Raw genomic sequence first — 13,517 nt, forward strand, 5'->3', positions numbered from 1 at the left:
CAAATAAATATTAGAATGGTTATGAATCAGCAGGATAGGAAGAGAAGACAATGCTGAATATAGTCGTAGTTTTTGTTATTTTTGGACCAAAATGTATTTTGGATGCTTCAAGAGATTCTAATTAACCCACTGATGTCACATATGGACTACTTTGATGATGTTTCTTACGGGTGTGGAACGACATTAGGGTATTATAATTATTGACAGAATTTTCATTTTTTGGTGAACTAACCCTTTAATGAAACTTCTTTTTAGATAATTTTAGCCTTAGATGTGTGTGTGTGTGTGTGTGTGTGTGTGTGTGTGTGTGTGTGTGTGTGTGTGTGTGTGTGTGTGTTTGATTTTTAGTTTTAAAGTAAGGAATAATGTACATAATAATTTCCATTAAGACTTTGACAGATTGTTCGACATTTAGAATGAAACCAAAAGCAATTCATTAGGCCTATAATATTTGCATTTCAGTTTTCTTTCTTATGCCTATTTTGGATTTTGCATTGGGATTGGTCTTCCATATGCAGAAATAGCCAATTATATATTGTATATTAAAGATCCCCCGCTCCATGCAAAGCACTTTGCCTACCCAGAAAAGCGCTATATAAATGTAACAAATTATGTGTATATATATATATATATATATATATATATATATATATATATATATATATATATATATATATATATATATATATATATATATATATATATATATATATATATACACTGTAAAAAAATTGTGTTGGTTTTTGTTGGTTTAACTTAAAAAAGTAAGTAACCTGGTTGCCTTAAAATTTTGAGTTTATTGAAATTAAAAATTTGAGTTGATACAAAGAAGGAAATTTGTTTAATAAATCGAAACTCAAAATATTTTTGTATCTGAGCCACATAAAAAAATGGATAAATTATGAAAATAGCACAATTTGGCATGTTTCACTGCGTCATCAGAGATAAAACACATATAATTACCCAATATGCTTACAAAATCTTTTAATAATATTTTAATGAAGGTTGTCGAATCACAAAAAATGTCATTGTATTAACTCAAAATTTTAATTTCAATGAACTCAAATTTTTAAGGCAACCAGGTAACTTTTTTTCTAAATAATTTTTTACAGTGTATATATATATATATATATATATATATATATATATATATATATATATATATATATATATATATATATATATATATATATATATATATTCATATGTGTGTGTGTGTATTTAATTATTAAGCACCATTACAGAATAGATATTGCTTGAATTGGTGCAGAAATGATGTGCTAATTTGAATAGTTGATGTGTAATAATTTATTCATTAGCCCTCATGTTTGCACTGTATTTGTTCCATTGCCATTTTAAATGAGTGGAAGAACAGTTTGGTTTGCTAAAACGCATGTTTGTTTTAACCACAGGATGATGTTTGAACACATCTGCTCAATGACTGATCCACACACATACAGTTTAATTTCAGTGACGCACCACTGGGAGATAATGGAAAAGCATTAGCGTTGCACAAACCTTTAGCTGTTGTCTGTCTATGTACCAGTCCTTCCATTAACCCCTTTATTTACATGAAAACATGCATGCTCACTCAGCATGCTCACAAACCAAACCAGACAGACCAGAGAGGATCATTCCATAGTGAGGCACATAAACAGAACTGAATTAAGGCCTAATGGCTGTGTATTGAGTTTGCCTTAGGCTACAGTTTTACAGTGTTCAGTTCTACAGAGTTTTTTTCTAAATCCTTTTACGATGGCAAATTATTTTTCTGTCAGATGGCAACACTGAAACGTATCGGCTCCAGCACAGGAAGTACGGTTGGCAGTACTAGACATAAATGTGCTCTTTCTCATTGCAGAAATTCCTGGCATTGTTAAATCTGCGTCAAACTCTTGCCATTTCTATTTGTCACAATAAATGTCTGACTCAGACTGAAGGTCGCGTCCTCCTTTTATAGATACTGTGGAATGCAATAATTGCTTCATTGAACTGACAATAAAATAATGACTGAAAGGAAGTGGACGTGTGTTGAAACTGAAGTAGTACTGGAGCTGGAGGTGGAAGTCCTCAGCTGAGGCGAGTTTCCTGAGCCGGGCTGGACTCTGATAAAGCTGCCCATCCTGAGGAGAGGGAGATATTCTCATTGTTGTGGTATTCGGAAAATGCTTTCACAATCTCCAAAGTATTGCAACATCAGCCAGTTGAGGAGAGAAATTGAGGTCTTTGCAGGTAGAAAAAAGAGAACAGGAGAAAAAGAGGCTAAGCGGTAAAAGTCAAGTATTCATAATTTATGGTTCCAAAGATTGAAAGTATTTTGAACTCTGATCTCTCCTTTGTGTGTGTGTGTGTGTGTGTGTGTGTGTGTGTGTGTGTGTGTGTGTGTGTGTGTGTGTGTGTGTGTGTGTGTGTGTGTGTGTGTGTGTGTGTGTGTGTGTGTGTGTGTGTGTGTGTGTGTGTGTGTGTGTGTGTGTGTGTGTGTGTGTGTGTGTCTGTGTGTGTGTGTGTGTGTGTGTGTGTGTGTGTGTGCATTAATATGTATAATAATATATGTATGTGACATTTTTATTATTATTCTCTATTTATTTTTTACCCTGATATTAGTTTCCTGCACCATAAACAGCAGGAGTAAAAAAAAAAAAAAAAAATATATATATATATATATATATATATATATATATATATATATATATATATATATATATATATATATATATATATAATATTGTTTTTAAGAAGTCTATTATCAAGGTTACAGAAAAACTGTAATATTGAGAAAAAATATTACAATTGAACATAGATGGTTTCTAATTAATTCTAAAAAATTCAGCATCATTACTCCAGTTTTAGGTCTCATTATCCTAGAAATCATTCTATGCAAATTTTTTGCTCAATAAACATAAACATGATTATCAATGTTGAATGTTTTTTGTCAAAACAGATTTTTCAGGAATCTAAGATTAATAGAAAATTGCATAATATATACACTGTTAAAGCTTCAATTTCTTAGCAATCACATTCACACCCTTCCCTTCATCTAACAAATGAATAAATGCTTAACTCTCCCATATATGTCAGTCTCTGACGCTTAAATATGACTTCACCTGCACGCAATTCCTTTCCTAACTCTCCTTGCTGCACAAGCTTTAATAATAGCACCAAGTCCCAACAGAGTCAGAGAACCAGGCCAGTACAGTCTGAAAAATCAGCTTTGCCCTCTTGTGGACGGTGCGTGTTATAACAAGTGTCTACAAATGGTGGCATCAACCTGCAGGGGTCCTCGTGAAACAAGAAGAGAGAGAAAAGAGAAATGGAACCCCCCCCCCCCCCCCCCCCCCCCCAAAAAAAAACTCTTTCAACATCCAGTAGAGAAACTGAGCATGCTCAGTGCCACTGTGCTTTTCAGATGTGTGTGTGCAAGCAGGCAGAAGGAGACAGAGGGGTGTGTGATGGTTTGCTACTGAGCTGGAGAGGGAACAAGTCAGTGGGGACCAGAGACACGGGCTAAGCTCCAGTGGCATGGCAGGAAGGATGGAAGAGGGACAGTGAAGTGGATCCAGGCACCACCAGCCCATATAGGGATGCTGCTAACACTGCTGTTCTATCTGCGAGTGAAAGGTACCATTGTATGCCGTGCACAGAGATGGATGGATGGATGGATGGATGGATGGATGGATGGATGGATGGATGGATGGATGGATGGATGGATGGATGGATAGATAGATAGATAGATAGATAGATAGATAGATAGATAGATAGATAGATAGATAGATAGATGAAGAAGACAGAATGGTTGTTTTATTTGATGGATTTTGTTACTTAAAGGCGTAGTGCAATCCAAATTTGTTTACTTTATGCTACTTCAAACCTGTTTGACGTGGTTCCTTGAGATGGAGATGTTCAGTAGAATGTTCAAGCTGTTCCTTTTCCTCCAATGAAAGTGAATAATGACAGAAATGCCATTTTTAGGTGAACTATCCCTTTAATGTTCTATTAATGCTTGTGTATTTTGATGAAAGTGTTCTTTCTTTCAATCTATTTTTGCTTTTGTATGCCCTCTCAGTCCTCTTTCTGTGTCTCTATATATCTTGTCCTTTATTTAACCGTCCTATGCTGAGAGTTTTCAATTAGCTCAGACCCTTTAACAGCTACATGCTTTTTAAATAACTGCAATAATTTATTTAATGTATTAAACACATTGCTTTTCTTCACTCAGTGAGAGTTTAGTAGGACTTTCCAGTTAAAACCACCTTTATTTTTCACCAAAGTCTATGTATTTGAATGCTGTATTGACGTGTAGCGACTCGTATGTGTCCCCGTTTGCACCATTCGAAAGTGAGTTCCTTTGCATTAGAATGTCTATTTATGGATTATGTGTCTATTTTTAGTGCGTAGCTCAATAATAGTTCCTCAGGGTTTTGTGCTCTGTCCACTGTCCACTTTTGTTTTAAAGCAAAATGATGTTGACAGTTTGTTTTGTGCTGGAAGCTTAGTGCATTGAGTTTAGCAAAGATTGCTAAGGGTGGTGTGTTGTAGTGGTTAAAGCTTAGGGTTAGTAATAAAATTAAAAAAAACATAATCCATCATATCGTACCCTTGAATGTGGCACTCCAGCTTTCTTGCCCTTGCAAAATGTTACGCTGCAATGCTAGGGTGGTTGTCAGAGTTTTGCTGTGATTGCTAAAGCGTTCAAGTTCTAGTGGTTTTGTGTGTGTTTAGTTGCTATGTACAAAAGGTATATAAGAACGATCTGAAAAGTAGGTGTTAGGTGGCTGAGGTTTCTGCTTGGTCACTAAAGCTGTTGTTTTACGTTTCTGGCTGCAGTTTTATTCTTCACACCATAGACTAGCAAAACAAAGCTTTTCAAATATAATGATTAACCTATATCCCAAAAAATGGGTGAAAATATTGGTAAAGTGAGTGACCCTGGCAGTTATTATGGTTACTGAGTGGTTGCCCATTTCAGTGCATGTCTCTTTATATGATAATGAGCTACTGCTCACCCCACCCCTCTGTTCTGTGGGGCGTTTAGACCAAGCGGCAACCACCCCCAGTTTCTCTTGAAGCCAGGAAGTAAATTAAACTGCAATTCATCGACTGGCCAATCGTATTGAGCTCCATGTTAAAAATGCCCAACTTTAAAGCAGAAAAAACATGTTTACAGCCTTATACAAATTGTGGTTTTGGTCTATACGGCTAATTTTGCCCTTCATGAAATCCAAGGACCCCTTTAAGAATTCTCTTATGCTCACCAATGCTGCATTTATTTGATCAAAAATACAATAAAAACTGAAATAATGTGAAATATTTCCTATTTGAATATATTTTAAAATGTAATTTAATCCTATGACGGCACATGATCCTTCAGAAATCATTCTAATATGCAAATGTTGTGGTCAAGAAATATTTCTTATTATCAATGTGAAAAACATATGCTGCTTATTTTTTCTTTTGTAGAAAATTTGACATTTTCTAATGTGTAGAAAAAAGTCCTGTTATTTTCAGGATCCTTTTAGTAGAAAGTTCAAAAGAGCATTTATTTAAAAAAAAAGATGTAGTAAAATGATTTATTTAAGTATTACCACTTAGAAAACGTTAGTAGCATACCTCTTCTCAACATGCTACTTGATTTTGAGATATCATTTCCATTTGCAGCATTTAACGTGACTTTGTCACGCATGTTATTAAACAGTGGTGTCTAATGGGAATGTTGTGCTTTTTTTGTTTGCTCCACTCCTAAATACCTAAAACTGTCTAATTCTGTGACTCTCACACTTTTACATATCTAATACTAGAGTTACATAGTGTGCACACATGGCCCATAGGCATGTTTCTTGTCTCAGGGTCATCTCACCAGTGACAACGCGAGAGACTCACGGTGACATTAAAAACCTTTGAAGCTCTGAACAGGGTGTTTTAAAGTTTTAAACATATCCAAAGGAGCCTAAAGCTCATTATTGATGAAGAATATGTGTTCAGTTCATGCGTAAGGGAATAAGAAAGAGTTTGGCAGGCCAGGAGAGGCGCCTAAAATCAAAGAGTTGCCTGGGAGCTCTGCCGTTTCATCCGGGATAACTCTGATGAGCTTGAAGTAACGGATGCCACTCTGATGTCAATTTGATTTGAGGCTTTTCTATCAGCACAAGAGTTCAGAAAGAGAATAAGAGAATTTCGAAGAGAATTTTACCCCCATAAGGTGAAATATTAACCGGGCGGTTATGAAGACTTTTGCTGAAGTCCTGGATATCTCGGACTCACTGTTAGTATGACACACAGACACAAGACAACTGTCTATGTAACTTTTACAGCATTTCATAATGCATCACAAAAGTTCAAAGAAGTTGCAGAGAAAGAAAAGGATGACAGATGAAAGGTGATATGAAGAATAGCACTATCGATGTGTGTGTGTTTGCTTGAGGCTTTTCATACACTTTGTGACCTTAAATATCTCAGAACTCATTCTCTACTGTGGAGTTTATTTCCACTGTATGATTCGGTACAAGCTGACTAAAAGACATAAAAATCGCTTTATGGGTACAGTTTTCTTTTTCTGTGTTGGCATTTCCTGTTGAAACAGGAAGTTTGGGAAGGATATATCGGACTTGTCAGCTTGGAACGTTTTACATTTATTTTTTATTACTTTTAATTTAATTTAATTTTGGTTTCCATGGTGTAGCTAAGCGTTGCTGTGGTGTTGCTACGGTGTTCAGGATGGTTGCTATGTGGATTCTAGGGTTCTTGCTATTTTATTTTATTTCCTACTTATTTTTTTGCTTGGGAGTACACTAACATATAAAAAAAACTAACCCTTATTTTGTGTTCGGTCATTTTCTTTTCCCCAAAATTTTTTAATGTTATCGCATTGGACTTAAACTTTACTGACTTCGCTCACAAAGGGTATAACTAATTCTCAAAATTTTGGAGATAATTTTTGTACTTTTGTGGGGGGTTTTCAAACATTGTTACACTTGTGGTGTTCTTGGACAAAAAATACCGGCCCACAAAAATTAGCTTACAAACTTCAGTTTCTGAGTTTAAAAAAACCAACAACAAACAAAACAGTAGTTATGGATAATTTTGTCAATATTCAATAAAATATGAAAAATGGCACTGTTTATGAACAAAGCCATGTTGATGAACAAAGTCATACTAGTGGTGTTTCCAGTCAAAAAGTATTTTTTATAATTATGTATACTTCTCTCGTTATGCTATATTATCACAAATAGTGGATTCAATCTTTTGTCAATTAGTTTTCTTTCAATTGGGACAAGACTTATTAGGGCTCATTTTTGTCCAGGACCACCAAAGGTGTTACTTTCAACACTGCGTAAAGGTTTAACAAATTTTGATTTAAATACACAATTATAAACTTATTTCCTACAGTCTGGAGTATTCATCTCATAAATTGGGTTTTGTCCTTTCCTTTCTTTTTGACTTTGACTTCTACATAGATGTAAATATGCTAAGGAGAGAAGATAATAAGCTGCCTGATTGTAAGTGAATGTTTATAACATTACAACAGAAAATTGACAGTGTAGAGTGACATAGAGATTAAAGGAATACAAATGTTAAGTAAGTAGAAACAAGAATTAAGTTTCTTGAGGAGGGTTGTCTAAAAGACCAGATATCACAGCCAGTTTTCATCTGTTTTATAGATACGAACAGCAAGCAACAGTTGGTTAATCTGAAGGTTATGTTCCTCAGGGTAACTTTTTTGGCAAATGTTGCCAGACAGTGTTGCTGAGCAATGTTGCTTGGGCACTTTCCCATTGAGAATGGGCAATACATTTCTATCTGGATACTTTAGATCGGTCGTGGGCACTTTGTCTCACCTGGTTGCCTGTTGACATCAAAATTGTCCAGCAACATTTCTCAAAAATAATTTTTTTTTCTGTATTTATTCTATAATGTGCTGCTTGCTCTGTCAAAAATGCTGTATTATGTTTATGCAAATATATTGTGTAGGTGCCAGTTGTCACAATGTATTTTAAGGCTTGACTCACTGATTGTATTCAATGAAGCAGCGTGTTTGTGTGTGTTGGCCTTGGTCCAGAGAATCCCACACACTCTGTGTGAAATGTACAGATACACTCCCATCCCACGCGAAAGCAGATCAGAGGGGTTACATCACAGTGAAATGTGGCTGCAGTCAAGGAGAGCATGAGTGAAAATGTGTTGTGATCTGATTGCTCTGACTTTGTGGGAGACTTTAAGGCGACGTTAAACACTACGATTGCATACATAGAGCACTGTACAGGAATATGAGGCGTTGTGTATGTGAATGGGTAGTCTTGTGCGCACGCTAACTCCCAAAGTAATAACATTTTGTCTAATCTCTTGGATTAGGACACGGCTGATAAATTAACTTCCTTTTAAATTAAGTACAAACTTCAAAGCAGCCTATTCACAGTAATGTTATTTGCCTCACAGTGGTTTTTGAAGCTCCTCCCTGTCAATTAACACATTACGTTAATGTCTGCTGCTGAAATTAGCATCTCATCTCAGTGGGCTGCCGCTAACACGCTTATTGTCTGCTATTGTCCCATTATTTTTAAAGCCTATCCTACAATTGTATAGCATTTTTTTTTCCTGAATCCCACTTTAACTCCTGAAACCTTACAATATTTAATCGAGGTATCTGGCAGTTTTACGTCTTCTTTTTCTAATCTTTCTGACAAAGTTTAAAGATACAATAGCAAATATGCTATGCATTTTTGTCCGAACATTTGCCTGTGAGAGGAGTACACTCAGAAAAAATGTGCATAACAGCTTGTTACTGGGGCAGACCCCTAAACTGATGTCTTTGAGCCTTATTCACCCATCAAAATTCAGGGTATCTAAGGTACTAAAATGCACCTCTTAGGGGTTGATAAGATACAAAGTTGTCCTTTTAAGTGTACAGCAACTGTGACAAGCTGCTGTACCCCTAAAGGTAGTTTAAAAAATAAAATAAAATCTAATAACTTTTTTGCGGTAATCTCGTCCTGGCGAGTTGGCCAGAAATGTGCCATGCAACTGGGTTTGTCTTCTAAAGATCAAGGAAAATCCTGTTTTTAGATTTAGACCCATTTAGATTGTTTCTAAATAGACTCAAAAAGTCAAGTAAAGGTCATCTTAGGTCCTGATCTTCTTCAGGAAGTTCTAAGTGGTGGGTGTAACTGTTGCCAGAGTTGAAAACAATTAGTACAATTATTTTTTTGTTGCTGTTTGTTAATGTTCTTATCACTGCGAGAAAAGTATATACAAGTCGAAATACTGATTAATAAAATGATTTTTGCAGTAATGCCCCTCTGAGAACAGTGAGTCTGAAGTGGCCAAGAACAGAGAAGTTAGTGTTTCAGTGTTCAAGTTCAGGTCTCAGTGGCCAAATATAAGGGCTGTTGTACAGAGAGTGCTAAAATGTTTTGCTCCTGCTGGATTCCAGCTGTGAGCTTCAGTCCCGGCTGTTCATTCAGCTCAAATCCCACTGCCTGCTTTGATCCTACACACCCTCAGCCCAGCAAAGGAAAGCCCCCTTTATCATCTTCCTGCCAGCCCAACCAACAATGCGTGGAAGTGAGTCAAACCCATTTTAACTGGCCCTGCTCTCTGAGCCCCCGGCCTTTACTCGCTCACCAGACAAAGACCCTCACAGAGGACGTTCAGCCCCGGCTGGAGCTTTCTGGGGTCAGCGTGGCACGCCATGGCGGGCTTCTCCTTGTCGATCCAGAACTTGCAAGGTGCAACTCTAACTCTCGTGCCGCTGTGTTCCCTCGTCGTAGTTCCTCTGACCGGAGGAGGAGGAGGTGGAGGAAGAATGTGGGGTGACGGAATTCTGGTCTGCTCTTCGACAGTCACAGGAGGTACCCACAGCCTTTATCTTAGCGCAGGAGGGGAGAGGGACACGAAATGGAAATTCATGACTGTAACTGAAATTAAACCTCAAAAGAGATTTATTTAAAAAGATTTGAACATAGTGAGCAAACCGCATGGGAGCTGATACGATGCTCTAATAAGCTGATCAACACTGCAAAATAATCTGCTGGTTTTTTGTTGTCTCAAGAAACAAGTTAAAATATTCCAGTTAAAATATCCTGAAATTCTTGAAACAAGATCAATTGACTTGAGAAGCAATGCTGCATTAGTTAAAATTTGTTTGCAGATAATGTGCCTTTGATATGAGTATTTTGCCATAATCCACAGTTTTTTTCACTTTTCAACTTATTTCTCCTTTTTTTAAGGAGTTAAATTATGTTTTAGTGAATACACCAAATTTTATGATAAAACAGTGTTTATTAATTTTAGCAATGCATGACATAAATTGCTTGCATTAGGAGCAGCCTTTGCAACAGAGGAGGATCTGTGATATGACCGGGTTTTAGGACACACTGTCAGTATCTTTATGGATTCAGCAAACTTCAACTAAAGAAGATAAAACAATCTACTAGATTTAGTTTATATATTTAGCTACAAATTAAATGCAATCCTGTCTTCTTTTCATGCGTTCATGGGTGTGAGTAGATGAAGTTTGTTTATTCCATTTCTCCAGTTCTTACTCTCTTTTCACAGCCAGTAGCAGATATTCAATGCAATTCAGTGTAGACTTTCCGGCTCCAAAGCCATTGTTCAATTTAAGGTCAGAGATTTGGATCCCTGCCATGATACCTGCAGTCTTGCTGGAGCTGCATCAATTCTTTAAACTTAGCGTACCATTAATGGTCTCGTATTTCATCAAGTGAAATCTTCACAAGTGTGCTGGAATGTTCTCTAATGCATTATTGGCATTAGTGTTAAACATGTATCAAGTAAATGTTTGGTTTAGTTTGTTTAATTGGCCAATCAACGGTGGTCTTAGACTTTATTCTGAGATTTCTGATGTTTATAAGCGTAGATGTATGTTGTAAGTTATGATGCAAATTATGTAATATGTTTGCTCTATGTATACACTAAAAAGACTTCTTAAGGGTGCAGTGCGTATTATTTAGAGGATCTATTGACAGAAATACAATTTAATATACATAACTATGTTTTGTAGTGTATAAAAACCTTACATAATGTACTGTTATGTGTTTATTACCTTAGAATGAGCCATTTCTATCTACATATACCGCGGGTCCCCTTACAGGGAAATCGCCGTTTTGCAGCGTCATGTTTCTACAGTAGCCCTAAACGGACAAACTTCTCTACAGAGCTACTCTGCTGTCTCAGACGACGACAAACTTTGTCCTGTGTTGGCCACCGTAGCTTCTCAATGTGCTTCAAAAGGGAGGGGTGAGCGGTGGGTGGTTGCAATTCGGAAACTTGCCGCTAGATGGCACTAAAATGTACGCAGTGCACCTTTAAAGAGTTTATATACATACATTTTTACACACACATTGTGTTTTCATGTGTTATGGGGACTTTCCATAAGTCCCCAGGTTTTTTATACGGTACAAACTATACATTCGCTTCGCTGGCCGGTCCCCACAATGTAGGTGATCTCAGGTTTATATTACATTGTAGGGACACAATAATATAAACAAGTACACACACACACACATGTTTGTTTTTGTGACATATGGGGACATTCCATAGGCGTAATGGATTTTATACAGTACAAACCGTATTTTCTATCCCCCTACACTGCCCCTACCCCTAAACCTACCCATCACAGGAAGCATTCTGCATTTTTACTTTCTCAAAAAAACTCATCCTGTATGATTTATAAGCATTTTGAATAGTAGGGACATGGCCAATGTCCTCAAAGTTCATCCTCTCCTTGTAATACCTATGTCATACCCATGTCATTTTACACATCTGTGTCCTCATATGTCACAAAAACACATACACACACACACACACACACACACACACACACACACACACACACACACACACAAATGACGATGTTGCTGGTCTGTCATAATCATCATAAACAGCAGTCACATGACGTCTGTCATCTGTCTTCTGACATCACAGATAACAGATGACTGTGTGAGTGTATGGAGGACGATCTGGCATGATTCCAGATCTAATTGACAAGGTCAAATAAATATGTTAAGTGCACCGCATGTGCGTGCGGTCACGATGATGACTGATAACTTCTGACTTCTGACTAAGTAGCGTTGTGTGATCACATCTCTGCTGTGCTAATTCAGCTCGTGTGGAGAATGCCAGCATAGACTCTATTCCAGTCTTGCTTATACCCTCGGGTGCGGCGTCGCCCTCCATCCACTGGAGCAAGGGCAGATTTATAATGACGGGTGTAAGTTCATGAGCGTGCTCTGACTGAGCAGTTGTGTCACCGGTTAAGTGCAGCCGTTAAAGAGGACAGGGCTATTAAGGAGAGCAGGGATGGAGAATGAGAGCATGGTTATGAGTCAGTCAGAAGCACAAGAGATCACCGTTATTTGACTTATTAAACCGTCGTATGTATAGTAATAATATCTTTAATCATTGTGTCCGCTTTGATGATTTTTCTTGGTTAAATACATGATACAGCATTAACTTCCGTAGAGTGTGAATGTATTTCCAGGTGAAACAGTAAAAAAATGTTCTTGGTTTTATCCATCAGGTTTTGATTGGATCATAAAAAGTAGGCTATTATGTTATTGGTTAATATTAATGTCAATGCCAATGTGACCTATAGAATCTGTCTTAAGGAAAGGAAAGTCATTTCAGAGGTGGAGAAATGTATACATATTTTCCGATACATGAACTATAAGGTTGGTATTCTCATAATGTTTCATACTAACATCTCAGGAATGTGTTCACTTTTGTTGTTGGACACTGCTTCGGTCATTCGGACTGCTAAAATAATAGATCATGTGTCACATTTTTCTCTGTTGTGAGACTTTTTGTTTAAACACCCATTTCTGTGATTGGCTAACATCTTTGTATATGAAATACACGGTGTAACATATAGATCGCTCTCGCGAAAACTTTTAGCACATTTTTATTACAGCTCTCAAAGTTAATGGGTTAGTTCACCCAAAAATGAAAATTCTGTCCTTAATTACTCACCCTCATGTCGTTCGACACCCGTAAGACCCCGTTCATCTTCAGAACACAAATTAAGATATTTTTGTTCAAATCCGATGGCTCAGAAAGGCCTCCATTGGCCACAATGACATTTCCTCTCTCGAGACCCACAAAAGGCACTAAAGTCGTCATAACAAAGTCCATCTCACTATAGTGGTTCTACAATCATTTTATGAAGCGACGAGAATAGTTTTTGTGTGCAAAAAAACCCTAAATAATGACTTATATAGTGATGGCCTATTTCAAAACACAGCTTCCTGAAGCCTCTGAGCTTAATGAATCAGTGTATCGATTCATGATTCATGACCTCTGATTCGATACACTGATTCATAACGGTTCAAAGCTTTACAAAGCAGTGTTTTCAATTCGGCCATAGCTGTATAAGTCGTTATTTCGTGTTTTTTTTACGCACATACGGCACTTGATAAAATTATTGTAGGGCCACTGTAGTGAGATGGGCTTTGTAATGAGAGAGGAAATGACATTAGTGTCAATGGAGGCCTTTCTGAGCCATCGGA

General features: G+C 37.0%; 1 protein-coding gene across 5 annotated transcripts in view; it reads left to right on the plus strand.

Moving 5' to 3' along the window:
- Nucleotides 1-13,517, plus strand: part of prkcz (protein kinase C, zeta) — a 149,752-nt gene that overhangs the window by 53,496 nt on the left and 82,739 nt on the right. The window contains exon 2 of one of the 5 annotated variants that reach the window (XM_067414073.1): nucleotides 9,762-9,842. The exons of 2 other annotated variants lie outside the window; for them this stretch is intronic. In XM_067414073.1, the coding sequence (XP_067270174.1) occupies nucleotides 9,762-9,842 (81 nt within the window). Of the gene's footprint in view, nucleotides 1-3,361; nucleotides 3,619-9,629; nucleotides 9,843-13,517 lie in introns of those variants that run through there. 2 more of the 5 variants (XM_067414074.1, XM_067414072.1) reach the window with 2 other exon arrangements.

The sequence above is a fragment of the Pseudorasbora parva genome, chromosome 13 (genome assembly GCF_024679245.1).
Source record: "Pseudorasbora parva isolate DD20220531a chromosome 13, ASM2467924v1, whole genome shotgun sequence".
Classification (NCBI taxonomy): Eukaryota; Metazoa; Chordata; class Actinopteri; order Cypriniformes; family Gobionidae; genus Pseudorasbora; species Pseudorasbora parva.